The following is a 27,395-nucleotide window of genomic DNA, read 5'->3' as shown; positions in this document are numbered from 1 at the left end:
AAGTCACACTCTCTCCTTGTACAGCTACAGGACCAAGGATATGGAAGCTCCAGCCGGTGTCTCAGCTACCACCACATTTAGACAAAGTAGGTGGTGTCTCTCAGAAGCTGTGGCCGCCACAGTGCCCCTATTTTCTAAAAAATAGTTTGTTTGAAAAGTTCTTCAGATTTAGACTTACCACAGCATTCTGTGGATTCGCCTGCTCATCATGCATCTCCCGGATCTCCTGCTCTGTGGACGCATGGACTTGACTCAGTACACTGAACCACTGGCTGGGGAGAGAAAGGCAGCAGTGTAAGTAAAATTTTGGCTCTGCACAAGCCCTCTGTCACCTTTGTTCTGCTGAGATCTAGCAGGTTCTACAGGTTTTTGAAATTGCTTAAGATTCCTTTTGTCAACAGGCATAAAAGCAGCATGGCTTTATGTCAGTTCAAGTAACACTGGGTGCAAGCAAGCCCCTCCAGGTCTCCCATCCAAGCTTGTGTCAGACCCTTCTTGCTGACAACAAGTACACTTGTACACTAAGTGAGATCTCTGAAAAATTGCTGTAAACACACTGAAACATCCGAGTGCTTGGAGAGTCTTTGTAACACATTCCACATGTTTCATCTGGAATAAAATACATTGCTAGCTACACACAAAGCCTTTAATGGGAATCCCAACCTTCAAATTATAAACTGTGTGACTGGTAGTGATTTTTTTACAGTGATATGTCTGCAAAGACCACTCAAGTCCATGGAGTTCTCTGTAGAAGCACAAGTGAGAGGGAAAAGAGAATAAACCCCCCCAGGCAAATACCTCTACAGTTTTGGTTCTCTATGGAGAACTGAAAAATCCAGCTGCAGGAAGGATGAGCAAATTTGTGCCACTCCAGTGGCACTGTATATATCCACAACAGGAAAAGTGGCACAGGTTTCCAGTGCTTCAGCCCCTAGTCCTGAGCAGCAATTGCAAATGGATTTAATCCCAGCCACACCTTCTGCTTCTGGGAAACCTCTATCCTTCTGGCACTTGTATATGATAAAGCTCAACTGCTCTAAGGAATGTCACTGAAATCTAAGGGCAGAGCTTGGCCTGTTCAACAGGTTTCTGAATGCTATTCTTTGAGATATGAATTTGCCATTCTAATGAAAACCACCTGGGGCCAAGTTTTCAAAGGGCTCAAAAGCCCAGCCTTTAAAATAGACTCCTCACTTTCCTCAAGGGGCTCCTCTGCCACCACAGGGTTGAGAAAACACTCAACCTACTGCCAAACTACTGGACTTAAATATGAAGTTATCTTTTCTGCAATTGCTTTTAGCCACAGATTTTTTGCCAAGGACACTGAAGAAATGCCTCCTTAACCCCAGCATTCAGAAGCCAACCATTCCCCCAAAATGTAGATTTCTGGAAACTGAACTGCTAAAATAGCTTGAGAAAAACTGTGTAGGCTGTCAAACAGTACCATCATTGCCATATCCTAAATTCTTTTTATCATCTCATGCTTTTATTAGAAACAGTGCAAGCAATGAAGAAAAACAAAGATTGAGAGTGCCAGACCATAAAGTAGATGAGAACATACTTAGTTCTGATTATTTTTTTAAGACCCAGAGACACCCACAGAGAGGCTGTACTTAACACTTTGCTGGATGTAATGCAATACCACAAACAAAGGGGAGAAGCTGTCATCTAGAGAGGAGGAACCACTAGCTGAAGAAAAGCTGAAACTGAAGTAAAAAAACTGAACAAAACTAAGCCTCACCTACCAAACGATTCCCACAAATTAAATTCAGCTTTCCTTTCTGGGCTCAGGAATTGCAAATGTATTTATTTAGAAGTGAAACTTCTATTTCAATACAAAAAAAACCAAAACAAAAAACAACAAAAAACTTCATAGCACTGTATGCACATCTAGTGGTAATTTATGGATGGATTTTAAAGAACAATTCAGAGTTTTCCTGATTTCATTTAATCTTTGTGTAAACAATGAAAATGAAATTAATCATGGCACCTTGCAAAAGACAAAGGCAGACTTTATTTTTGCTTTCTTCCCTCTCAGGACCTCCCTTGTTTTTCAGCTGAGTCCCAGAACAGAGAAACAGGGAAAAAGGCTAGAGATTTGAAAGGAACAAACTCTCAGCAGTGGCTGCCCACTGAAGCATTACTTCTTCAATAATAGTAACTCCTCTTCTGGGGGCCTGTGCCATGTTTTTCTTGGTTTTCCCCTTAATTTGAATAAAAAGCAACCTCAGATCCTGATCTAACCCAGGTACAAAGTATTTTTTCAATAGCAGATGTGGACCAAACACATCCCAATGATTCATACTTCACTTTCCACAATGCTTTGTTAACAAGGCTTTGACTTAAGTGTGTCTGCAAATCCTTACACATCTTCCTTGTTAAGTCTTCTGGAATGAGTGAGAAAAAAGGAACAGGAAATACACTGGTAAAAGGTAATTTAATCTGGATGGTTTGTTATTCATAATATACACAACAAGAGTGTGTAGTGTCTCCTCCTCATCTTTAAGAAAGACATGAAGGAGATGCATGGCAACAGACAAGTCTGTGTGCTGATAATTGCTTATTGGTCCCTAGGGCACACACACGTCTGGTGGAAGAGACTTCAGCTAAGCCTTCATTTTAAAATATGCTTACATCCCACAAGATTCTTAACAGTAACTGCTAGAAAGCTCCTAAGTTATTTCAAGGATAATTTTAAGGATACCTAAAAAAATGTGAACGGATTTTGTATTGCTACATCTACATCTGTATTCAGGGTCCTATGATATAGGAAGGCATTCTACTTTTGCAAAGAACAGAATATGAAAGAACTTTTGAGGCTTCTGAGCGAAGTAGCTCAAGTGATGTTGACAAAGGCCTGTATTCTGGCCTTGGGGCAGCAGGGCAATGGGTAATAAGCTCTGATTAATAAGTTAACTTTATTTAAATGCTTGACTTTTATAGGCAGGCATATTATTATCTTGCATGAACTGTAGCATGGGGATTTTTTTTTCTAAGATGCTCTACAACTGATCTGACAAGTCAGACTTGCTCCTCACTCACTTACCGCCCCCATGGTTAGATATGGATCCTTTAGCAATAAAAGCAAGACCCTTTTTAAATATGCAGAATGGGAAGCACTCTCTTACACACTCCTCTTACATGAATATGCTTTTGCTCCAAAATACAGTGACCACATTAAAACTTCTATCTGAAAAAATTTTAGGTTCTGCTTAAAAAACAGATCTCATCCCTAAGAACAAAATGCTTCATTTCAGCCAGACTGCAGGATCTCAAATACTGATTTGATTAATGCAGCTAAACACAGCAGGGTAATCCACAGGCCAAGCATCAGTGGCTTGCAAATTGTATTTCAGACAGTTGCTAGCAACACATGGATAACAGCCAAATTCTAGGCAAATTTTCATTGGCAATCTGACTCTTCCCAGTAATTGTCTGCCACAAGGTTTTTTCCTCAGCAAGCCTTTCAAAAAGTGTGTTAAATGCAATGTGTTTAACACAGCCTGAATATTTTGTGGCAGTGGTCAAACAAATTAGTGAGAAGCCAAAGTCAGAATGGCATAGAGGTTAAAAAGAAAAAGAAAAGGAAAAGAAGATAGGCTCAATGATTTTCATACCTTGCATCCTCAGGAGATTCAGCAATTAAGTGGTAGGTCCTATCACTCATTATTAGATCAATACCATTTTCTTTGCCTGTATTATCAACAATTTCTCTGAAAAAAAGGAAAACGCCAAGAATGAGCATTACAAATTATCAACATTTTGAAAATTCTGTTCTGCTGAGAAGCTCACAAACTACTGATACTTAAAATAACAGCAGTCAGTCTTCATCAGGTTCATTTGCAAGACTCACAAAGTGATTTATCAGACCCAGTATTAATTTGCCAAACTACAACTGTGTTTTCTGCCTACACAGTACAAATATTCAAACTACTATGAATGTCACTACACCAAAGTGACCATTCTGTTACCATTTTACCAAGAACCAAAGAAAAAGAAAAGCATTTTCAAACCCCAAGAGAGGCAAAGATAACTGAGCTAAGAAACTGATCTATTTGTGGACTGACTGCATAACCAAGTGATTTTTTGAGTGCTAAAAAGAAAGATGTTGGAGACTGAAAACTGAAAGTAAACAAAACCTGGATTAGTGATTCTGTGTGGTTGTGAGTCAGCATAAAGACAATTCCAAACATGACTTCCAGAAAAAGCTGAGCACTCATCTGCGGAAAAATTAAGTAGTTCTGATTTTTAGTTTGGACATCTAAGTATTGATATAAAAACAACTGTGAAGATTTTAGCAATAATTCATGTATGACATTAGATTTCCCTGTAACTTAAGAAATAAATCTAATTTCCTATTTGCTGTTTTGCTGTATTTGTCTGAAGCTTACTGTTTCCTTAACTGGTTTTATTTCCTTATCAGCTACACTATTCTCATAAATCTCTGTCCTGTAAACAGTATAAGCAAGCTTTGCATATCAGAGTCATGAGGATGATCTATTTGCTATCAGTACAAAAAGCTGTAATTTTTTACTGACTCCTTCCCTCTCAGTAACAGTGTCCAATAGAATATCTCCCTGTTCTGTGTTTTAATTGAATCAGATTTTTTAAAGAGAACAGGGTCCCCAACAGAGAGTGGTGAAATACATGAGTTGCACTGTAGGTTAGGACTGCACTCACTAAATACTAACATTATCTAGAAAAGTTATTGTTTATTTCTTATGAAACACAGTTCTTTAAATACATGTACCCTTTCTTTTAGCTAATTTATACACAAATAGTCATTGATTGAACCTACATTTCAAACTAGGTTCAAACTAGCAACCTTTGTCTGATAATTTTAAAGGTACCTGCAGCAAAGAATGTCTATGGGGCACAGCCAATGAAGCAATGAGGTAACAACAACAAAAAAGAATGATTGATTGAATATATTAGAAAAATATACTAAATAAACGCTATGGTACATGAGACAGAGTCAATCTAGTTTAAACAAAAAAAAAAGGGTAGGATCTTCAGCTTCTATTCAGAGATTTACTTGACTGCCAACAGCCCATTGGTTTTTCAGGAGCAAGTCAGGATTTCCTCTGAAACTCTTTTCTGTCCTACTTGAAATCAGGCTCAAGCCAGGACTGCCAAGAAAATATTAATCAAAGATTTCAATTTAGTTTAAGTTCCCTGTTAAAGTAACAAACAAATTGGATAGTTGCAGATTACAAGGCACAGAGTAGAATTGAGTGTTACTAACCATTTCTCTTTCTCTCTACTTTGAATGAAAGTTTAGGTACACTTCAGAGAGAAAAGAGACAACTAATATTAGCACACTCTAATTTTTAAATGAAGTAGATAATCCTAAATTGTTTAGAAGGAAAAATATCATCCAATAGAAAACTCTTTTTCTGCATGCTTCAGGAAGTGTAAAATTCTTAGGCTTAAGGAAATTCAGTTAACAAGACATAAGTTATTAGGTTTAGTAATCTTGTTTTTTTAATGAATATATGCATTTTAAAGACTTTTCTACACTAACACAATTATTTAAAGCATGAAAAAAAATCTAAATACATACAGAAGATTCAGCTTTGACCCATGCGAACTTCAATATACGCAGGGCCTATTAATTCCACCCTCTTCATTCTGAGTTTGCCTGCAGCTACAGACTTGGCAACATGCCCCAGTTTGCCTTGGGAGTCATTAAAGACTAAGTAGGGCCTCTAATCTGGGAGACAGCATAGATGGGTTAATTACAGCAGCATTTTTCTGAAGTATTTGGCACTGGGTTAGCTCTGGAGCACTCTCTAGACTTAAGAGAGAGCCAACTAAGGACAACACTTGCTTTCACAAACTTCACCACACACACTCTCCTGTTTGCATTCACACAATCTGTAGGCAGGGCACTCACAGCCTTCCCAGACTGAGCCCCAAGTACTACTTAGAAGGAACCATGGCTAACATAAAACCATGTAAACCTACTTGGCAGTTCGGACATCCATGGCACCCTTTAGCTTTTCTTCACTGTCATTTTCAAAGTACATCAACCTGGACTGTCTGAGAACAAACCATCTTTTCTTCCAGTTCCTTCTGGAAAGGGTAGATGATCCACCCCCCTTTTTGTGAAGCCAACCCTGCTTAAGTGCTTCCTGCTTAGAACGAAACCACAGGAAGGTCTCATCTTTCAGGACACACCAGCGTCGCTTCCATGTGTTGATTAAGCCACCTGGCAAGAGAGGCAAATGTGGGTTTATATGCAGTTAAAACAAACAGCTGTATCATAAAACAGATGCTGTGAACAGCACCAAAACTGGAAGGTGCCGACCAACAACACTGCAGTTAAAGTGAGTCTCTGCTGTAAACCACAAAACCTTATTTTTGCATATCCTTATGGCCACCAATATTATTGTCAATCTAAACACTCTTAAATTATGAATTGTAGTAAGTCTCTGTATTACAAAAATAAATCTAACATACATATAATTACATGTACATATATATAACATATCTATAGTAATAAATTACTGAAAAGTCTTGCTGCACGAGAGAATCTGATCTTTAAGACAGCCTTCAATGTATTTCAGTGATAATCTAAAAAAGATTTAGCATTCTTTCCTCTCTCCAGGTTATTAGGAGGTAAGGATGTTTAACTCAAATCCACAAAACCTGGCAAAGCCGTGTTTAGAGTATGAAATACACCAGTGTGAGCTCAGTGGCACCAAAGCGTGGCCACAGAGTAGGCAATGCACCTTGCCCTGGAGTTATATCACAGTCATAAAAACCTTAACCAAACTGATAAGCTCCTGTCATCCCACAAAAACTAGCTGCTAGGTGTGTCAAGAAAGTAAAAGTCATGCTACCGTCAACTGCATTATTTTTCACACAAACATTGTGGTATGTACACTCATGACTGTTCCTATTCCAGGAACATAAGGTACACTATAGTGATTAAATCATACAAGGATTCAGATAGATTACAATTTGCTATCAATCATCAGAATATAAGCCCAAGGATTTTAGGCAGAGAACTCCTGTGTTTATTCTTTCATAGTCTCTCTTTGCTACACATAACCTTCTTCACATCTTCCAGATCCAAAGTGAAATTTGACCAAGGTCAGTAAAATTGGTCTGCAATGTAGAATGCTGTCTACATTACAAGGTTTTGAGAGCAGGAATCAGCTTTCCTCAACATTTGTTACAATTTGACTTTGTGAGTTATTTTTCTTTATTTATACTGAGTATTTCATTGTTTGCAAGCCAGCAAAGATGTAAGATGAAACAAAGGCAGCCCAAAATACTGATCTTTTTTGCAGAGGGGAAAAACATTGCTAGATGTAAGCCACTGCATGTAACTTTACTTGAGAACAGCTCAATTAATTAAATAAATTATATAAAGTCACTTTTCCATCACCCTTTGAAAAATGAGAAAATAGCTTAACTCTACAGGAATTGGAGTGTAATACACAATAAAAATATTTTCTGTTATTTTGTCCATTTAGCAAATTCTGATTCATCCAGTACCTTTCATGTACAGAAAACTGTGAAAGTAGGGCAGACTGACACAGCTATAGACTGAATCCCTCCGGTAGGAAAGTTCATCATCTGTATCAAACCTGGAGTCAAAATCTTCTTCGCTGTCTTCAAACTACACAAGAAAGGAAAGAAAGGTCATAACATCTCAGAAAAGAGTTTAGATCAAGTTGGTTTAGAAGACTCTAGCTAAAGCATTTTATCATGTATTGGAAGGACATTATTCCTCATTGATTTTCATTCAGCTAACTGAGGATGGAGTACATCATAGTAAGCTGCAGCTTGAACTGTTTGATTACACAACAAATCTGTGTAAAAGCTTTGTAGTTGCTTAGGAAAGTTATCCTTTTGCAAGAGTATGGTAAGCTACCTTGTGCTACTTGTCCTATCACTGAAGTGCTGCAGGGAACAGCTTACAAAAGCATTGGAAAAGGAACATTGCACAAGCTGCGGTACTAGCTTTCCCTCACCCCAGAAAGTCAGAATTTCTGTTCTGTATCTGACACACATCCAAGAGCCATGCAGCAGGTAGGCATCCTCAACAGAGACTCTGAAAGTTTTTTTTTCAGGCAAGAATTGTTGACTTATTCCAACAATGCCACAATGACTCTTAGACTGGTTATCACTGCCTCAAACGTGGTAGGTATTATATCGTTAAAGATTTCCTTCTGAACAAGTCAGTGTTCCTGAAATACCTTTTCACCTTCCCAATCAGACAGTCTCACAGAAACACTAGGTGAGTGGTAGAGGAAATCATATACTTCCAAAAATATTTGTAGAAGGAAACCCCACAGTATACTCAGTAAACAGCACTGAAAAATTTCTCTGCAGAATGTGTGTCTGCCTTAATAATTTAAACATTTTCCATTGTGTGAACTTTACTCTCCAAATAATCTCAAAATATACCTGGCATGCCAGGGACTTCTGCAAGCATCTTATTCTTCAATACTCTTGCAACTTGTACACATAACTAAATTTGGTTTTCCTGAAATCAATTCTACAACATGCTACCTTGTGCCCCAACTCCAGAGAGAAGAACTTTGCTGTGCACTGAGCTCCTCGCCAAGCAACACAAAGTGCTGCATTAAAACAGTTAAAACCGTATCTGTGCAGAAGCCCAGGACTGCAAACAGCATCTGCGCTGCCTCTGACTCTAATGCACTCACTCCAGTGGCATCTAGATGGCAACAGACCACTATTTCCACAGGCGCTCTGAGCAAATCAAACTACGCAATGTTTTCTAAGAACAGCTACACAGAGTCTATTGCTGCACAGCAGGGGAAAAAAGACTCAGAAAGCACCTATCAATTATTACATAATAAAAACATTGCAACTTACAGAAGACTGAGCTCCCTCAGAGCTGAACCGGTATGCTCCAGAGCTATTGTACGTCCCCACTGAACAGCGGTAGTCCGGTGACCACTGGCTACTGTGTGAGTTAGAGAAGGTCACACTGCTGCCAGAAGTGATAGCACCATCTTCATAATCATCCTGGTCATAATCATAGTCTCCGTCGGGAGAAATAAGTTCCACAGAATTTGGGGGTCTGCAGGACACATTTTCTGGCATGCAGTACGTGGATTCGCCGCTTGAAGAGTTGTGGAGGCTCACTGTGTCATGGGCAGGAGGAATGACCATGGCGTCGCTGGCAGCAGGAATTGTTGGCACCACGGTATCATTCATATAAGGATCCTCTTCTGAGGAATCATCGCTTGTTCTGATGCCACTGGTCCTTTGATCAGAATGGCCATGCTCACTCGGGTTGGGCGAATCCTTAAATGCATCATCATCAGCTTCAAAGCCCTCATCTACCTCTTCCTCGGGATATGGCTGGCTGAAGTTAAAATTGGGCTTTTCACTGCAGGCATTTCCAGTCTGTTCAGCCAGCTCAGCAGGATACCCACTGCCCACAGAGAGAGACCTCTCAATGTTTCGGACACATTCGTCAATCTCATCAAAGTTCAGAGATTCCAGGAACTCCTGGGCTGCTCGACATGCTTCATCCTCAAGCCGCCGGAGCTCCTCATCTCGACGCTGCTGCAGCCTCTGTAATGAAGCCTCTGTCAAGGACAGCTCCTGCTGCTTCTTCACACGCTGCAGGTCTTCGATTTCTTTTTCCAGACGCAGGATTTCTTCCACCTGCCTGCTTTCTTTCTGCTTCTCCACCTCTTTCTTCAGCTCTGCCTCCTTCTGAGCTTTCTGAATGGCAGCCAGTTCCTGCTTCTTTCTCTCTTCTTCAGCCTGCATAAAAATAAAACAAAATAAAATCAAGTTAGGCCCCTAAATGCAAACTTATTTTTAAAAATGTATTTCTCAAGCTCTATACTCCACCATACTCCTTCATTTAAAAGGAGCCCTACCTTCATATCAGTAAGAAATGAAAAGCAAAGAAGAAGAAAAAAATTAAAGCATGATTACATTTCCCCAGAGATAGCTGAGCAGAGCAAGTCCAAATATGTGCAGAAAATTCAATCTTTGCCAGAAATTAAATGAAACATCAGGTGAAGGAAATTTCCATGCAAACTATATTGAGTTTCCTTTGGCTTTATCTGCCAGCTCCTGTAATTAGTTTAGTTTTAATGTTACAGGTACCTTTTATTTTTTTAATTGCTGGGTTGAGATACTCAAATAAACAAGGTGGCTGAAAGCATTAAGAATATCATTTACCTGCTGGGCAAGACGCTCTGCTTCTTGCCTTTGTCTTTCCCTAAAAGTGAGTGAAGAAAAAAAGTCAGTCAATCAAGCTCAACATAAGCTCATAACATTCCTTTACTACAGCAGTAGCTCAGCTTACAGAGATCATCTGCCACCGGGAAAAGACAGCCAAAAATAAGATCACAACGAATATGTTTGTGAATATGAAACTACCATGATAGCTGTATGTGTCTTTTAGCAAAAGCAGCAAAGGTTTCCGAAATCACTTGGTCAAGAATAGCCTGAAATAAAGGCTTTCAGACCAACATCTATTCCAGCACAGGCAGGAGAGTGATGTAAGCCAGGGACTGCACCTTTCCTCCTCCTCTTTTCTTCTTTCCTCCTCTTGTCTCCGCTTCTCCTCCAGTCGCTCCCTGTAAAGACGCCGAGCGAGCTGGCCTCGCCGCTGCTTCTGAAGGACTGTGGCTGCTCTCTTCAGGCACAGGAACTTCTTCCTTCCACTGAATGCTCTGTAGTTCTTCTGTATCACAACCACATAGTAGAGAACCTTTCTATACCGCTTTCTGAGGGGAGAAAATAAAGAAGCAAATTCATAATGAAACAGCTGTGGGGGATCTTGCCATGGTGACCTGCAATAGTGAGCCCATGATAGTTCTAGCTCTGTGATAGTTCCCCTACTGTTCACATTCTTCTCCCTTTGAGAAGCAAGATTCTCTCATTTCTTGATAGCACTGTGTGTGTTTTCATTAAGGAAATGCACATATCTTACATGTTCTTATGCCAAGGAGATGCTAAAAAGACAGTTCTGTATGTGCACACATGCAGAGAAATAATATATATATAGTCATCCCACATCTCTGAAAAGAAAGACCATGTGCAGCAGGATAGCTGGCATTAAAAAAGGGATATTGTTTTTAAGTAACATACTGGTCAGAATATAAGAACAGGACTAATAAGCACATGAAAAGAAATTACCTCATTATGCAAACAAGCTTCCTTAAACTGCCCTACACTGACTTGTAGAAAAAGCAGAGAAATAAATGGGTGGGATGAACAACTCCACCTAACACATAATGCATGAAGCCAGGTAAACAAGTCAGACATCAATCAGTAACATAATGTCTTGGCTCTTCAAGAACCAAATGGATTAGTTTTATTTTCCTTCTCTTTTCTTACCATGAAGAAGCAAAGATAAATCAAGATCTCAGCTGGTGACTTGGGGCAGCCCCACTAGGTGCCACCCAACTAGAGTTCCTACCATGGCTTTAATGCCATGATACAATCAGCTGGATACTGGCTGACCTCCAAATTTCTGTATTGTTCTATTCATTATATTAACACAATTTAAACTTTGCATTATTCATGGGTATTTTCAGCTGCTGTTTTCAAAAGCCACTTATAGGACTTGAATGCCTGGTCCCTATGAAAAGTTGAGAATTGTGTCAGACGGATTTAACTTTTTGATAACTCATTCACTTATTTCAAATCCTTACATTAATATTCTCCGGTAGTCACTTACCGGGCTGCATAACCCAAGATGTGTGCTCGGATGATCATTGCTGCCTTGGTGACTTCCACCTCTCGCTGTTTCTCCAACTTGTGTTCTAAGGACTCCCGGAGAAACACCTACATAAGAAAACTTATGGCTTAACAAATTTTGGTGAGCATCATATTTAAGGGAGAGCCAGATCAGTCCAAGCAGCAAGCCTCAGCTTTGAATTCAGAGAAAAATGCACTATTTCCTCAGCAGAAAAGAGAAAAACAAAATGTACTACTCTTAAAAGAAAACACCTGCAGATGATCCTCTAACTTTGGATTTCAGTGGGAAGGGTCAGATTACTCTATTGTAACTTTTAATTAGGAGCAGGGTTTTTCCAAATGTAATGTAATTACTGGATTCATTAAACAGCCTTTCCCAACACAGTAACACAGGCAAAAGAAGTTGCAGGACTTAGCATTAAGAGGGGCAGAAAACCCCTAATCAGAGGGGCAGAAAGACCACCCCGATAATTTACTTTTTTCACAGGCACATCAGGCCCCACAACCCTTACGAGACTTGCTGCTTCCAAAGACATTGCTACAGAACTGCAGAAGTAGGCAGAAATGAGAGTGCCTTCATGTTCACATCGACTCGACTGTGTTTTCCTGTCACTACATGGAGAGAGCTGTGGGGTCAGACACCCCACCACAGCCAGAATGCTTTCCAGGCTCTTTTCCAAGCACTAACCTGCATCATTCACCTGCACTGCCTAGTGCCTCTCAGAGGCAGCTTTAGCACATGGCACTGACATAAGCTGAGCTAACACAGCCTATTTTGCCTTAAATGAGTAAAACTGCTTCTCCAGTCAAGCAGGGGCATGGGGGAGGCAGCTTCCCTCTTCCACCTGCCTTGACATCTGCTCTTTACCACACACTCACATAGTGGCGAGCTATCTGCTGTCAGCGCTTTTTCCAGCTCTTCTCAACTTTTCTTTTTTAAAGGCCAAGTATGCTGGTGTCAGCTATGGGTGACAACAGCCTGGCATGCCGCTGCCTAACACATGGGCAGCTGGAAATAGCCAGCTCAGTGACACTTTGATTATGTGGGATGAGAGCCAGGCTGCACATCACAACGTGGGGATGAGGAAAGCTCATGGACACGATGGGCTCTGCTAAGGGAGGAGGGCTGCAAAGACATCAAAAAGCAGGAATGCTGAGTGTTTTCTCTTGATGTGGAAAAAAAACCCAAAAACTCAGCCAAAAAATCCTTCACTCCCCACCCCCCCAAAAAACACCCCCCAAACAACCCAATGGACTTTTGGGAGTGTTCACATGCAAGAGAAGCTAGTTTTTCCTCTGTGTTTATGTGAAAAAGAGCCCATCATCATAGCCAAAGCAGCACTCTCGAGGAGAGGCACCGTTGTGAATTTTTAACAAAGCTAGAAAGGGACTTTCTAGCACAAATAACCCAAGAAACGAGAACAGAAAAAGTCCCACAGAAAGTTTTGAAGTCCCAACGTCAGAGCTGCACTGGGCAGCTCTTTCTATATGAAGTTTTCCCTCATGAAAAAAGCCTATTCTTTCACTCAGTAAGCAATCTTTCTTTGCTCTACACACAGATTTTGAAAAACACAACAAAATTCTTCAGAAAAGCATTCAGCTGCTTCTGGAACAAAAATGGATGGTAAGCAGATGTTAAGCTCAGGCTAATGCCTTTTCCTAACCAGATGCATTGCAGCATGAGATGTAAAAGACAAGGAAAAAAATCACACTGAAGCCAAATCATTGCAATGCCATTATTATCCCTTTAAAATAATATAGGGGCAGGATAGTGCCTCATCCCATGTTCAGTCTGAAAGCAGTGTCCTCCTGTGCTCTTCTCCTGTTTATACAGTCTCACAAATGTGCAGGCAGCTCCTGGGGGAGGATGAGCCCAGACCACAGTAAGGGAAATTACGAGAGAGCTCTGGCTCCTGCCAAGGTCCTGATGAGCAGTTGATAAAAACAATTTCTGATAAACATGTGTCCCTAAGATGCCAAAGCACTCTCCAGGGTCCCTGCATAAATACTGTCAATATGCTACATCTGAAATAGACTGGGATGCACAGCCCAATGCTACCACTGTGCTATTTGTAAGCCATTGGCTACAAAAATGGGATGGAAGATGACATCAATTGCCATCAGAATATTTCTGATTCTTTCTTCTTTCTTACAGTAAGATGATTAAAACAACTTTTCCAATGCAAATCTAAGAGTCCTTAAGCATACAGAGGAAGAGAAGAAACCCTTCCAAACCATCCCATTGTGGGGAGAAAAGGGGAAAGAAATCAATCAGATTTTACAAAATATATTTGCTACCTTATGGCACTAAAAAGCATTTTAAAATAGTTTTTAATATTTAGGAGATCTCAAATCCCGAAATGAGGAATCTTCTCCCAAGTCTGCAATGCTTTCACATCATTTGCTGAAATCCAAGAACACAAATCACAAGCTGTGGTCTCCAATCAAACTTGCAAAATGAGCACGTAAAAACACCTGGATTGTTTATTTCTCAAATTAGAATTTGATTCCTTAATTTATTCTAAAATAATTTGATGTTTTTTTAAGAAAAAAAGTGGGCAAAGTTCAGGTTGTCTGGTAGAACATATAGCAAGGTCTAATGTACCTCTGGAAAAGACTCTCAGACTAGGATGGCGAACACACTTGGAGCTCAATTCTACCATGTGAACACTGGCTAAAATTCTCCCCCCGATTTCTGCCACTGAAGAGGTATTGGTTAGGTCGGTTTACTAGTATGAGTGGAGCTCTCTGTAGAACAAAAGTGTTATCCCATGTTCCATACTTCTAAAAATGAAAAAATCCAAATACCACATTTTAAGTTCTGATCTTCACCAGTGCTACCACTTGCAAGCAGTGACAGAAAATTCAGGTGGACTCTCTTTGTGACCGAAATCACCAGTCAGTTTTTATGTGCCTTAGACAGCAAATTCCTCAGTACAACCATTAATTGTTGCTTTAAGAGTTTCAAGAGCACCAACAGGCATGCACAGCTTCTTTAAAGGCCAGAAGTAATTACCATTAGAACTGCATCTCTACATTACAACTACATCTCTGCAGCTATGCAGTCTAAATCCTGTCCCCTCAGCTTTGTATATGCACCAGCACCACAACATGCACAGTCAGGTTATTTTACCTTATTTTTTCCAAGCTGCCATTCAGTGCTTGTGTTGTCATACAGACGAAGTAAGACAGCACATTTCTCATTTAAATCTTCAGGGAGAGTTAAGTTTCTCATGAGGACTTTATACCTGGCAACCAAAAAGTATTTATTGCTTCATTTAAGAGAGTAAGTTCTATTTTTGCCATATGATTCTTTTTACTTTTATTACTCAACATGGGAATATTGACTTACACTTGAGTCCACAAGTCAGTGTGTTTACCTTTTATAAAAGTCTTGAAAGGGCCTCCGGACTGGGAAACCAGCCCTCCGAATCCTGACCGTCTCCAACATCCCAGAATAGCGCAGCTGGTTGAGCACCACTGTCTGATCAAACTGGTCTGGCATCTGAAATGAGCAGGTTCAAAACAACAATTTTAATAGCAATGGTTAGAGATGTCAGGGGAAATAAAGAAAGGCAGATTGTATGAATCTGAAATGCACAAAGCCTAATAACTGGCTACACAATGTCTTAAAGGATATTAGCAGCTCAGAGCATATAAAAATACCTACAGAATGGAAATCACAGGTTGATTACAGAATATAATTTCCATAGAAAGAGCATTTACAGCCATTTAATCTAATAAACTGTCTCTTTCCATTTCATGTGCAATTGTAGGCTATTGCTGTGCAGGGAGAAACAGAAAGAAGCCCAGGCAGCTAACAGGTCAACAGCTATAAGTTTGACTGTTTTGTTTCTTCAGCAATTGAATTTAAAGTTCCTGTAGAGGATATCAAATATTGAAGATACACAAATACAAGCCATATGGATTTAATAAAAAACAAAACCAGAAGGACAGAAAATATTCAATTTTTAGTGTATTGACAACTGTCTGCTATGGATAAGGAGGAAACTTTTTGTCAGTGGTACCTCAAACCTTAAATAAGCTGTATTTAAAAGAGTTTCTATTTACTGCTATTCTGAACAGTAGAAATATTCTCATCTGTAAACAGACCCCCCCCTGTTCCCTGCTTATTTGAAGTAAGTTTCCCTTTGTTTGCCTGTAGTTCTTTCAGCATTGTTTTCCATTTAGAAAACAGACAACCCCACAGCCACTCAGTTATGGAAACCTGTGAATACTGATGTGGCAGTATGGTTCTGCCATTGGGAGCCTCAGGAATGCTCTCATCCCATCTGAGAACCCCCCAAGTCACTTGTGTTTTCACCACGGTCTGAGGTGACCCAGACAGAGCCATGCAAAGCTGCTCAAGACAGCACTAATTGCTGCCTGGCAAAACACAGGCAACCCCCATTTGGAAATCCCACCACATGTAAACATACCATTTAATTCATCAGCATGAATTATCATCATCCACTTTAACCCATCAGCTCACCCTCCTCTGCAGTCATTTGCAGAGGTGGAGCACAGTGTTCAATATTTTGCAAGTTTGGGAGGTGGGATCTCACAGATACAGTCAATGGTTCACATAAAGATCTGAAGTTCTTCAGCTGACAGAAATGACAGTAAGATCAAGCCCTGGGAAACTGTCAGTAAGAGGACTGTTTTGGTATTTATTAACTGGCTTTAATCATGCCTCTTGTTCAACTTGGGAAACAAATGACTTCCCCATATTTTAACTTGACAAATAAATTCAACTAAACAAATAAATTACACCCTCAAATTTGAACTTTTTATAAAAAGTACCTTCAGGAAAGCACAGACTCAAAAGTTAAAATTAACTATCCAGTACAATCTTTTCTATCAGTGCCTTCATTCGTGAAACAAAACACTGTGTGCTAGTGGTGACACCAAAGGGAGAAAACGTCTCTGTGAAATATGCGAACAAACTCATCTTCCTCAAAAATGTTTCATTTGGATTTTGCCACCATGAGTAAAATCTCTGTATTTCAGTGAACACGCAGCATGAATGCTTTCAGTGAGGGAGTTGATATTGTCATGGCTGGTATTGCCAACAGTTTTTCCTGTATGTGCCCACTGTATGCCATCCAAGCATCAGGGAACCATCCTGGCAAAGCTGCCCTTTGCATGTCCATGCCTGCCTCTTTCTGTGCAGGTGGCTGATGATGTCTGACCTTGTCATGTTGGGGTTTGCACAGCTCTGAGACTGGACCAGCTGGGGGATGTGGCAAAAGAAACAAGGATGGGAACGACGGAGATGCCCCAAAAGAAACTTTAATAAGGACAAAACAATAAAGGACAAAAGCCGTGCACTGTATAGGGTGATCTCAGAAGACCCCAAAGTGGGGCAATCACAGCAATATATGACCTAGGGTCCAGGGTAGTGAGCCAATGAACAACAAGAACTCAGAACATTACCTCATATGTAAAACATAACCATCCAATCATCAATGAGAACTAGGAACATAACCTTATATGGAACTACCTCATTTACATAACAATTCCCAGAATCCCATTCTTCTCACCATAACCACCTAAGTGTTTCCCATAGCCTAGTACTTCATTTCTGAGGGACTCAAGTTGATGGCCACTTCACTGTCCACCAAGGCCAGCCCACTGTCAGTCCCTGCCACTCTAACTCCCACATGATGGGAAAAGCAGGGAATGGACACAGATGTGCACACAGAAATTGTAAGGAAAAGCTTTTGATCTTCACCTCCTGTAACTCAAAGCTCATGCTTGTCACAAGCTCTTTTTTTTTTCTTTAACACCAAAACTACTTTTAGTCCTTTTACTCCACTCAAACTTGCTGGCTCAAAAGGTGATGTTTTTCTCAAGACTTGCAAACACAACAGTATTTTTGGTGTGCTGAGTTGAGGAGGAAGATGCATGGATGGGAGTGGGGATATGCCACAGCCAGGCAAAATGCTGTTGACACAACAGATGTCTCTCTCACTAGGCAGCCTCTCTCTCTGCAAGGGAGCAGCTCCTGCTTTGAGAGACAGATGGCTGCTATGCCACCTAAACCTTTTATTGCCACCTCCAGGCACATAACAAGCCAAAAGTCAGCACCACACCTGGCTTGAAAGCTCATATCACTGTTTAAAAAAAACCTGAGTCACAGAGGAAGAAGAAACATTTTGATAACATTTCCCCTACAACTACAGAAGTTTGAAACAGCCCTGCTGTGTCACCAGAAAGTGGAAATGTCACACAGATACCTAACTTCAAACACCTGCATTTTAAAAAAAAACATTAAACATTGCAAGAGATGTTAGCATCCAATCAACACAGGACAACATGGAGACCATGGCAACTTTAATCAAGCATTTTAAATGCCTACTCCATCACTTTACATTACTCTATTTTTAATTACTCACAGACACATGAGACATTAAATTGAAGGGTCAAATCCTCCTGGCATACCACTGGAATTACATCTGCAACAAGTATGGCTGCTTTGAGTAAACCGAGGGTTGGTGATAGGAGATGTGCTGGACTCATCTCTTATGCTTTTTAGTATGAAACACTAAAAGACTACCCCCACCCCCTCACAGCAGGGATAACCTTAAGCATAACTTCCAGCAGGATTCCTCACAATTAAAAAAATCAATTGTGTATGCCTTTATTGAACCAGAGTGCAAAAACTGCACATATCCCACTACTGAACTATAAACACTTCTCAGACAGAGTGACAACCCCCTCCACTTGGACATTGCTTGGTGCAGCAATGAGTTAAACCTGTCATGGCATCAAATCTCCATGCAGAGGGTTACCTGTGCAGCTGATGATCAGCTTTCCCTCTTTACTGGTGCTCCTTCAGACTTCCTGTGGTAAGCAAGCTAACTTTCCAATTGATACCAAACTAATACAGGACTCAGCCCTGGGGTCTGCCGAATTTCTACCAGTACTGCTGTTAAAGCTTGACTTGGTTCACAAATGAACACTTGGGAACCAATTGTTTTTTCTAGGAAAATCTTCAGATAGACAACAGTACATCTTCCACAGTAAAAATTTGAAGTCATTCCTAAAACTGAGACTCCTGCAAAGTAAGATCAAATTTACAAAAGAGAAGGCAACAGAAAAGAAAGTCAACAGCTTCCAAAATTGTCTCTGAGATGCAATCAACTAAATTTTCAATAGATATTTCACTCTTATCATGGAATGGCAGTGCTGAACCACTCCAATACACAAAATTACTGGACAATAGCTAGAATCACATCAGTCAAGTCATGTTAGGGCAGTGAGCAATATCAATGTGAAATTACTAACTATAAGCGAGGTCTGTTCCACATGATATGGGTGCTTTTTTTTGTGGTGCAGACACAACTTGTAATTCATGATTTCCTGGATCCAAAAGTCTCCACTGAATTTGTGCCAGACAGCACCAAAGCCAAGACTTTAATATGACCTGGAGTGTCAACTGGCGAGACTTTGGTTCCTTGAGCTGCTACATGCTTGCTCTGATCTGTAGTGAGTCTCGCAAAGGGCAAAGCTTCTGCCTGAAATCACAATTAGAAGCAGCCATTAGGACAGACATCTAACACCTACACATAATTTTAATAATAAAATAGTTCTTCAGATTACAGCCTGACTGAGCTTTAAGAAAAAACACCATCCCCTTTCCTTGGACGGTACCCTTAGTGAAGACCCCAAGCTCTGAATAACACAGAGAACACAGCACTTCTTTGTTCTTTGCATCACTTGTACAGAAATCAATCATCTGCTGAAACACAGAGCACACCTGACTTCCCCCTGTGGAAATCCTTCTTCCTGCCTGAACTCCTGGCTGCCTCACCAGAGTACAGGCACAATAATGACAAATTACAGCAGCCTCACAGACTTTAGGTAGGCAGGAGGGAGTTCACAGAGAGACTGGCAAGACTGATAGGGATGAGACGAGAGAGGGAAAAAAATCCCACTCCCTTGTTTCTAGATTTCTCTGTAAGAACTTGAGCAGAACTATGTAAGCTTTCCTACTGTGTCTTAAAACTGCTGATTTTCCTGGCTTAGGAGAGTCTTTTGTGGAAGATGGATGCAGAGAAAGAAAAGATGAAACAGATAAGATGCAAAAAAGGAATTTTAAAAATTTAAACACCAGTAATTTTTTTCGATGTCTTAGTTTCTTTAAATCTGCTCTTTTACTCCTAATATGAAATCCTGGCAGTTTTACTCTGGAGAAAACTATCAGAAATTAAAAAGAGGTCAGTCTTTCTCTGCTTTATAGGGAGTTTGGAACTTGTTTTCACATATAAGTGTGTATATTTTGTCAGAAATAGCAAGATTTACTAAGCTAGATGTTTCTGAAATGGTCCCCATGGTGTTCTGATTTCAGTCAACACCTCTACGAGTCAAAACAAATGCCAGGCTTTCCTCACAGAAAGTCTGAAAAATGTGACTAATTAAATTTCCAATATTTATAATCTAGCTGAACCAATATGAAGAATTCTGCATGTCCATTGCTTGCCTTTTTTAAACCAAATTATGCTCAGTGATTCTCATCCAAATGTACTCCTTGGCAGCCTTTACTGGTGTCTAGCATTCAAGCCAGGAGCATGAAAGAAGTGAAAGGGAAATGCCCTCGCCTGCAATAGGAAAATCCTCTGTGACACCAGGACAGGCAGGGATAAGACCTGTCAAGCCTGGAGACTGCAGCTGCACTGCTGTGTGTGTCATCCCCCCACCTTCAACATCATTTCTTCAGTCATTTGCATAATAAGCTTTGATGACAACAGTTTATTCAACCGATTTTCAACCTCAGAATTTATGTGCACAAGAAGCATTAAAACCTGTGCATGTCCTGCTCACGGACCTGGAGCATCAGGCCCCACTCACCAAAATGCCTATTCAAAGGAAGAAATCCTCTACATTTTTCTCTATCATGCAGCCAGCTGCCAGGTTTGGGCTGAAACACAGACAAGTTTGATGCCTGCTTTGTTTTGGAAGGCATTCCCTTACTGTCCCAGATTACTTATGTCCAAATAAACACCATAAAAATACAGGACAATAAAAGCAAAGAACATGCCTCAGCTATTACTTATTTGGGATTTCTGCTGTATGGCACTGGCAAGTCAAGGAATATTTGAATAAACCTGAAATAACAGTAAGTGTTTCACGTGTCCAAAGTTCTTCTGGCCTTTTTCCACACACCCACCCCAAAAATCCATAAAAAGCCTCTGAAAATGACTCACGCTGCTGGTGGTAACTGCTAGAAAAAGAACAAGGGTATATTGCAACAGTCCTCATGCCTCAAAAAAGTTCCACTGCAAACTCCATGCCAGATTTCACTGCAAGCTCAGTAATGACATGCTGGCTCTTTTTACAGTCTCTACAGGTCTGAACGTGAAAGCACTGCATTTACCAGCAGCAATCATTTACACCCTTGGCTGATCACTTCAACTCCTACTCCTGCATCTGACCCGCATCACTCATCTTCCAGCCCTGTGTATTTCAGATAAGAGACAGACTGCAAAATTAGCTCCTCTCATGCCACAGGTTAGAGTTTCCTGCACTAAAAATAGTAGTGCATAGAAGGAACACTGTAATTTTAGAGGTCTTCTACTCTACCAAAACAGTCAAAGCAGGAGACTCAATAAATGAATGTGAAAATTATTTTGTATTTATATTCAGCCTGCCACCCAGCTTACTTTACAAGCAAGGGCATCCCAAGGACATTTATAAGACTGCAGCCCATTTAAGAGCTATGAGGCAGTACATTGCTACACTGACTATTTGCACTAGTGTTTTAAGATTTCAACTAGGTCAAGACACTGTTTAAATAGATTCATCCACAAAGATGCTGTGGTCGTTTTACAGATCCTGCTTGGCTATATTGAGCAGAGAACTGGAAGTAGCCTTTTTGTTGGTGAAAAGATGCTCAAATGATTCTGATTGGTTTGCTGAGATTTCAGTGCTTTCATCAGCAACAATAAAATCACAATTGCAAGGCTAGTTAATATACTTTTTATTAGTTATTGTCCCTGTACTCTTACATTTCAGTCCTTTTGTTTGGTTTGTATGGACTAAAAGCAACCCCTGAGTAAATATACAACAGCCTCTTTGTGAATCTTCCTTTTTAAAGGTATCCACAATTTCTTCTAAAGGAAGCCAGGATTTGCAACCTCTCTCATACTGGCCCAGAGGAATGCTAGCTACTCAGAATGACTTATTTCTTACAAACCTGCTTACAATTTCATGGAATAGGAAGGGATTGTTAAAGGCACAGGCTTAAACGCTGGAGATACCAAAGTTTTCTAAGGGCATATTTAGAGCTCGGTAAGTGACTGCTTAAACTTTCAGCTGAAGTGAGCCCTTGTTTGAATACATTATTCAGGGCCTCCATTGAAATGCACAGCAAGTCCCATGGGCTGTTTATCCCAGAACTGCAGGACCATCCATGTGAGACAGGCAATTAAAAGCATTTGGGAAACAGTGATTTAAGGTTTGAAGCCTTGCTGGCAGGGTCTCAGTACACTGACAGAAGGTGTGACTTGCAGCACGGACCCCAGCTGGAACTTTTCATGGACCCTCCTTTCCACCTGTGTGTAATCTGTTGCCATTTCATCTGAGGCCGTCCTTACTAAAGCAGACTAAACCCCAATCTGGCCTCATTCTCCCCACACTGTGAGTAGTCAGCAGGCCTCTTCTGAAGAAAATCAATCAGGCTGCCTGAGCCACAGACCTACCGTGAAGAACCATGCTGTGAGGTACTAATTGCAGGGGCAGCTATCCTTCCTTACCAACCCCATGTCAAGAAAACCAACACCAACACCTCCATTGTTCATTATGGGTTAAGAAGACTTCTGCACACACCACTCCACATCTGCTGAGGCTGCACACAGACCAGCTGCTGGGAGAAACCCTAACCCTCTATGTCATCAAATAACTTACACAGACTGAGACTGTGTTTCTTTTGGGGCTTTTTTTTCTTTCTAATTTTTCTACTGTACTGTCACTCCTCCATGACAGACTTTTTATCAATACCTTACAAGAGTTTTTTTGTTATTTGACAATTTACTGGCAGGCTGGGTATATAAACACATTACTAAATGCTTAAAAGCAGTAAGACATGTTTTACTATGGTTCCTCTAACATGATTTCTTCAGATAACGGTGCTTGGTATCAAGCATTAATTCCCAAAAGATACAAAGTTTCATATGGAATAGAAAACTAGGATGGAAATACCTGAGAGAACATGTTTAATATTAATTTCCTCTTGCACAGACAAAGCCTGACATGGCTGTAAAACCTTGTAGCAATCTGTCTAAGAACCTAATCCTGTGTGTTTCTCCTACCTGGTCTACTGTTACTACAAGTAATCTCATCTTTGAAACCCGCCAAGAAGCCAGTTCTCACTAATATGCTAACACAAGATTACTTCAGCAGTACACCCTCAAATAGTATTGCAGATAACTTTCATCCACATTATCACAATTTTCTTTGCTCTCTCTGGTGACACAAAACTGAGTAACCTCTTTTCAGACTACAGCTGCATGCAGGGGAAGAGAGAATATAGGTTTATTGCCTCCTCTTCTTTACTGCAGGTTAAGTGAAAAGGAGGAGGTGGAAGAACCTCACTCCCAGCTTATGGATGAGGGCACTAGCATTGCATTCCACAGAGGGACAAGGGACATCAACTTGTAGAGCACAGGAAGAGTAGAAGAGGATTCTGACTCCAAATCTGACTTTAATCCCAGCTTCAGTCATGGACAACCACCTGCTGCTTCTCTAGATCTTATCACACACTCTCTCTTTAGGATCCCATGCCCAAATGCCATTTACATCTTGACATTCTTATATTTTGAGGCATTGCTTTAAAGAGAATACTTAAAATTTGCTGCTATTTCAGAAGTCAGTTCAGTGATTTGTCAGCAAACCTGTGCTGCTCAGCTGTGTGACACAACAATCATAAATCACACCTCTGCAAACAACAAGATTTAGAATAATAAAAGCGTCGGTTGGCTTTAGTTGATTTAAATCTGGAATGTTCCTGCTTGTTGTAAGGCCCCAAGGGCCAGCAATTTCATGGCTAAAAAAATTAAAATCAAATTCAAGAAACATTAAGAAGTCAGCACTTGACCATGCCCCCTTTTCAACACTGAGGCCACCATCAGTTTCTCCAATGCATTCTGCCCCTGCACACAGTTCATTCTCTCCATATAAGATGCCTACAAAGCACGGGGCTGACGTAATGCTCAGACTTGCTGCTCCGTGCTTTCTCAAGCAAGGAGATGTTCCAGAGCCATTCCTCTGCTGAAAAAAACTATGTGGTTTTATAACATTTTCTCCTAAGTAGCCCTTTCTCCTCTCCTTCCTGTGCCGAGCCCGTTGTTCGAAAGCCATAATGGGAAATCAGCCAGGCTTAAACCACAGCCAATATCTGATATGTGCAAATGAGGCATGCCACGAAATATTCAGCCGAGCAGCTTTGTGTTGCTAGGACACGGGAGGTCGGGCAGCACTGAAAGGGCAGATTATTCCCACCCCAGCACAGGGCTCCATTCACAGCTGCCTCCCTCCCGGAGCATCCCTGCCTCCCAGCTCCCTGCACTGGCCCTGGCCACAGCGCCCAGCACACAAGCCCCTCTGCGCCAAAAATGCCCCAGTGGGCTGCACCTGGCTCTGGCTGATTTGGATCATTTCCAAAGGCTTGCTTCGACCTGAGGGAGCCCACGGTACCGAGGGGGGCTGCTCCAGAGCTGGGATCCAGCACACTTGCAGTGTGTGGTAGGGAGATGTCCTTTAAGTATCAGAAACCCTGTAACACTGCATTTAAGACCATTTCTAAGTCTAGAGAAGGGAAATTCAAGTTTATAGAAGTGATGGAGATCCCTGTGACCCGCAGAGATGTCTGCCTAGCTGACAGCAAGAATTGTGTGATAACCCAAATGAACGGCCCAGCTCAATCTTAGATAACTGGTGTGTTAATTACGGCTACATCTTATGTCTCAGTACATCTCAGAACGTATCAGTTTAATTTTGGAATTTGGTCCTCTGAGCTACTGTTGTATTCACATACATTTTTATATTATATATTGAGGACTGGCTTTGCAGATCTGTAACTGACTAGACAAGAGACAAGACTAGTGAAATGTGTGTATGTGCGTCTTTGCAGGGCAGGGGCAGAAAAAGAAGGCAGTTGTTCATTCTTACATGCATTAATTTCTCAAAAAAAGGCAATAAATATGATTTCCTAGGACAGCTTTGTTGTAACACAACAGTCCTATCCCATCCTCCCATTGAGAGCTGGAGAGTCTCCTCCTTCAGTACTTTGATGTTTCTGAGAACTACATCAAAATCAAATTAGATATTTCTGGTAATTCTGAAATTCCCACTGTAAGTCAAACAAAAAGCCCCTTTACTGATTTCTTAATATTTTATATAAAGATGAGATGGAGGAGCTGCATAGATCACAGCTCTCTGTGCTACCACAGAGGCCACACACAGGTGAGTCAACATCACCTTGGGCCAGAACATCAGCAAGCTCCTGTGTCTTCTGCATTGATACTAATTGCATTCAGTAGAGAAAAAAAACCACCACTGTCAACTCATTGCAACAGGTTATGCATTGACAAGCATTAATACAACTTTTTTGTTCCAACTCCTATGCAAGTGTGACGTAAGAGTTAACTACAGAGTAAATTCACTTAATTTTATTAGCATGGTGCAGGGTTATCCAAAATGAATGGCAATAAACCTCCTTAACATCAATATGATTATCAAAGTAACTATTAACTGATTTATCTACACATGCATATCTAAAGAGAGAAAAAATGAATTATAATAAATGGTAACCGTACATCAGGATCTAACTAATTTAACATTCAACTGCCTTCTGAGAGGCTTAATTGTTGATGCTACTGCTCATCTCCTCCAAGCCTGCAGAATTCACAGCCATGGATGCTGGTCAACAGCTCTTTGTTTCCATAAGGTTTAGTTCAATCTTCACTTAGTTACATGAACCACACATTTGGTTGATTCTATCCACTTTTAATATGATTTTGTGGAGAAAACTCCTGCTCTTACAATCTGTTGTGTCATTCTGAAATATGAATATGCCTCTTCTTGTCCTAGAAGTGGATTTTTTTCTATCTTCCTCCATATTTTCTGATCATGGTGAAAACACACTGTTGAGACTCCATGACTGGTTAAGTGCATTTTCACTGCTGCTTTACCAGCACTCTTTCTCCAGGAACTGGCCAGCTGCATGGAACACACACCACTGGAAGCAATGGATGTAACAAGTCTTGTCTTCTCTGTGCAGATGATTTGTGACTTTAGGCTGGGCATGCACTCTAAGGGAGCTGTTCAAATGTCTCTCCCCTTCACAGCTGTGTGACAAGAGGTATTGTGGCTCTAGCTGCTCTGTTATATGCTGGCCAAAGCAGCATCAAACCAGTAATAACTTAAGCAAAGCATTTACATGTGTGCTTAAGAGCTCACTGAAGTCAGTGAGATGTACACATCCTGTAAGAACCAGGCTGATTTGAGATGTGCTATGTTGTGCATGCCAGGGGTCACAGGGAAATTTTAGATAGCTGAACAGCCATTTCTTCCCTGAGAAATTCCTAGGCTGGCTTAAGTACACAACCCAACATAACCCTTAATGTTTGACTCAGAAGCAGACACTTGAGATAAAATCAGCTTTTCTAAAAGCAATTTTGTCTGACGTGTGAATTGTTTGCCTACATTAAAAACTTCCTTGAAGCTAATTTAAGTGCTACACCACTTCTAATAAAAATCATCATTTCTCCCTTTGAAATACTACTTTTAATTGATGAGGCTGGTCACAGTTTCTTTTTGGCTAAATATGAAGTATGCACAAATGGTGTGTTTGGCAAGCTGCAGATGGACATACTCATCTTCATCATGCTGAATCTGGGGCAGCCATTTATTTGAGAAAGCCAGTATCACAGATGATTTGGCATTTATCTGGCTTTCTGAAAATGGATGTCTTCTCTGCTCTACATGATCTCTGCTTCTCTAATAAAGGTTTGGAGACCCCTCCAAAGCACCTACTTGCCACATACTTAGGAGATTTCTAGGTGTATAGAGAGTGAGTTTCAAAAATGCCATGATTGATTACATCATGTAAACAATGGAAATAGAACATAGCACTATGAGTTTGGTGACAAACTTGCCTTCTCTACACTACATATTGTATCATGCTCACAGGGATGTGCCACAGTCCAAGGTGGCTGCCAAAACAAAAAACTTGCCAGTGTCCCAAATGATTTAGGTGGTGCAATGGGTTTCTTGGAAACCAGCAGCTTCACAGCCTGAACAGTGCACACTTGCCTGGTGCTTAGGACCAAGCAATGGAGCAAATACTGCCCACAAAGCCTGAGGAATTGTGCTGCTACCACCTCTGTAAACCTCCTGTAAGCAGCACCAGCTGCCCAGTTCCCTGTTTCCTGAACAGGGAATACACACCAGGAATGTGGAGGGGAGACAAACCAGTGAGACCAACCTCAAAGCTCATCATGTGTCAGCCAAAAACTTCCTGTAGGTTAGACCACCCTTGCAGCTCTGATGATGTCCTCAAACATGGACTTTACAGCTACTACATTCCACTTCATACAACTGAAATCACAACCTGGATTCTACTGAGTGTTAGGAATGGACCTGCCTTGCTACTGAGGTTTATAAACTGCCTAAACCCACCAGAA

At 40.7% G+C, this 27,395-nt stretch overlaps 1 protein-coding gene across 2 annotated transcripts in view; it reads right to left on the bottom strand.

The window, feature by feature from the left end:
* Positions 1-27,395, bottom strand: part of MYO10 (myosin X) — a 63,595-nt gene that overhangs the window by 14,467 nt on the left and 21,733 nt on the right. For both annotated transcript variants that reach the window (XM_014893083.2, XM_088170811.1), the window contains 10 exons: positions 15,090-15,214; positions 14,843-14,957; positions 11,690-11,796; positions 10,524-10,733; positions 10,183-10,222; positions 8,854-9,756; positions 7,507-7,630; positions 5,968-6,211; positions 3,618-3,713; positions 179-272 (listed from right to left, as the gene is read on the bottom strand). In XM_014893083.2, coding sequence (XP_014748569.2) covers positions 179-272; positions 3,618-3,713; positions 5,968-6,211; positions 7,507-7,630; positions 8,854-9,756; positions 10,183-10,222; positions 10,524-10,733; positions 11,690-11,796; positions 14,843-14,957; positions 15,090-15,214 — 2,058 coding nt within the window. The remainder of the gene's footprint in view (positions 1-178; positions 273-3,617; positions 3,714-5,967; positions 6,212-7,506; positions 7,631-8,853; positions 9,757-10,182; positions 10,223-10,523; positions 10,734-11,689; positions 11,797-14,842; positions 14,958-15,089; positions 15,215-27,395) is intronic.

The sequence above is a fragment of the Sturnus vulgaris genome, chromosome 1 (genome assembly GCF_052056855.1).
Source record: "Sturnus vulgaris isolate bStuVul1 chromosome 1, bStuVul1.hap1, whole genome shotgun sequence".
NCBI classification, from domain to species: Eukaryota; Metazoa; Chordata; class Aves; order Passeriformes; family Sturnidae; genus Sturnus; species Sturnus vulgaris.
This window is presented reverse-complemented; position numbering and strand designations above follow the sequence as displayed.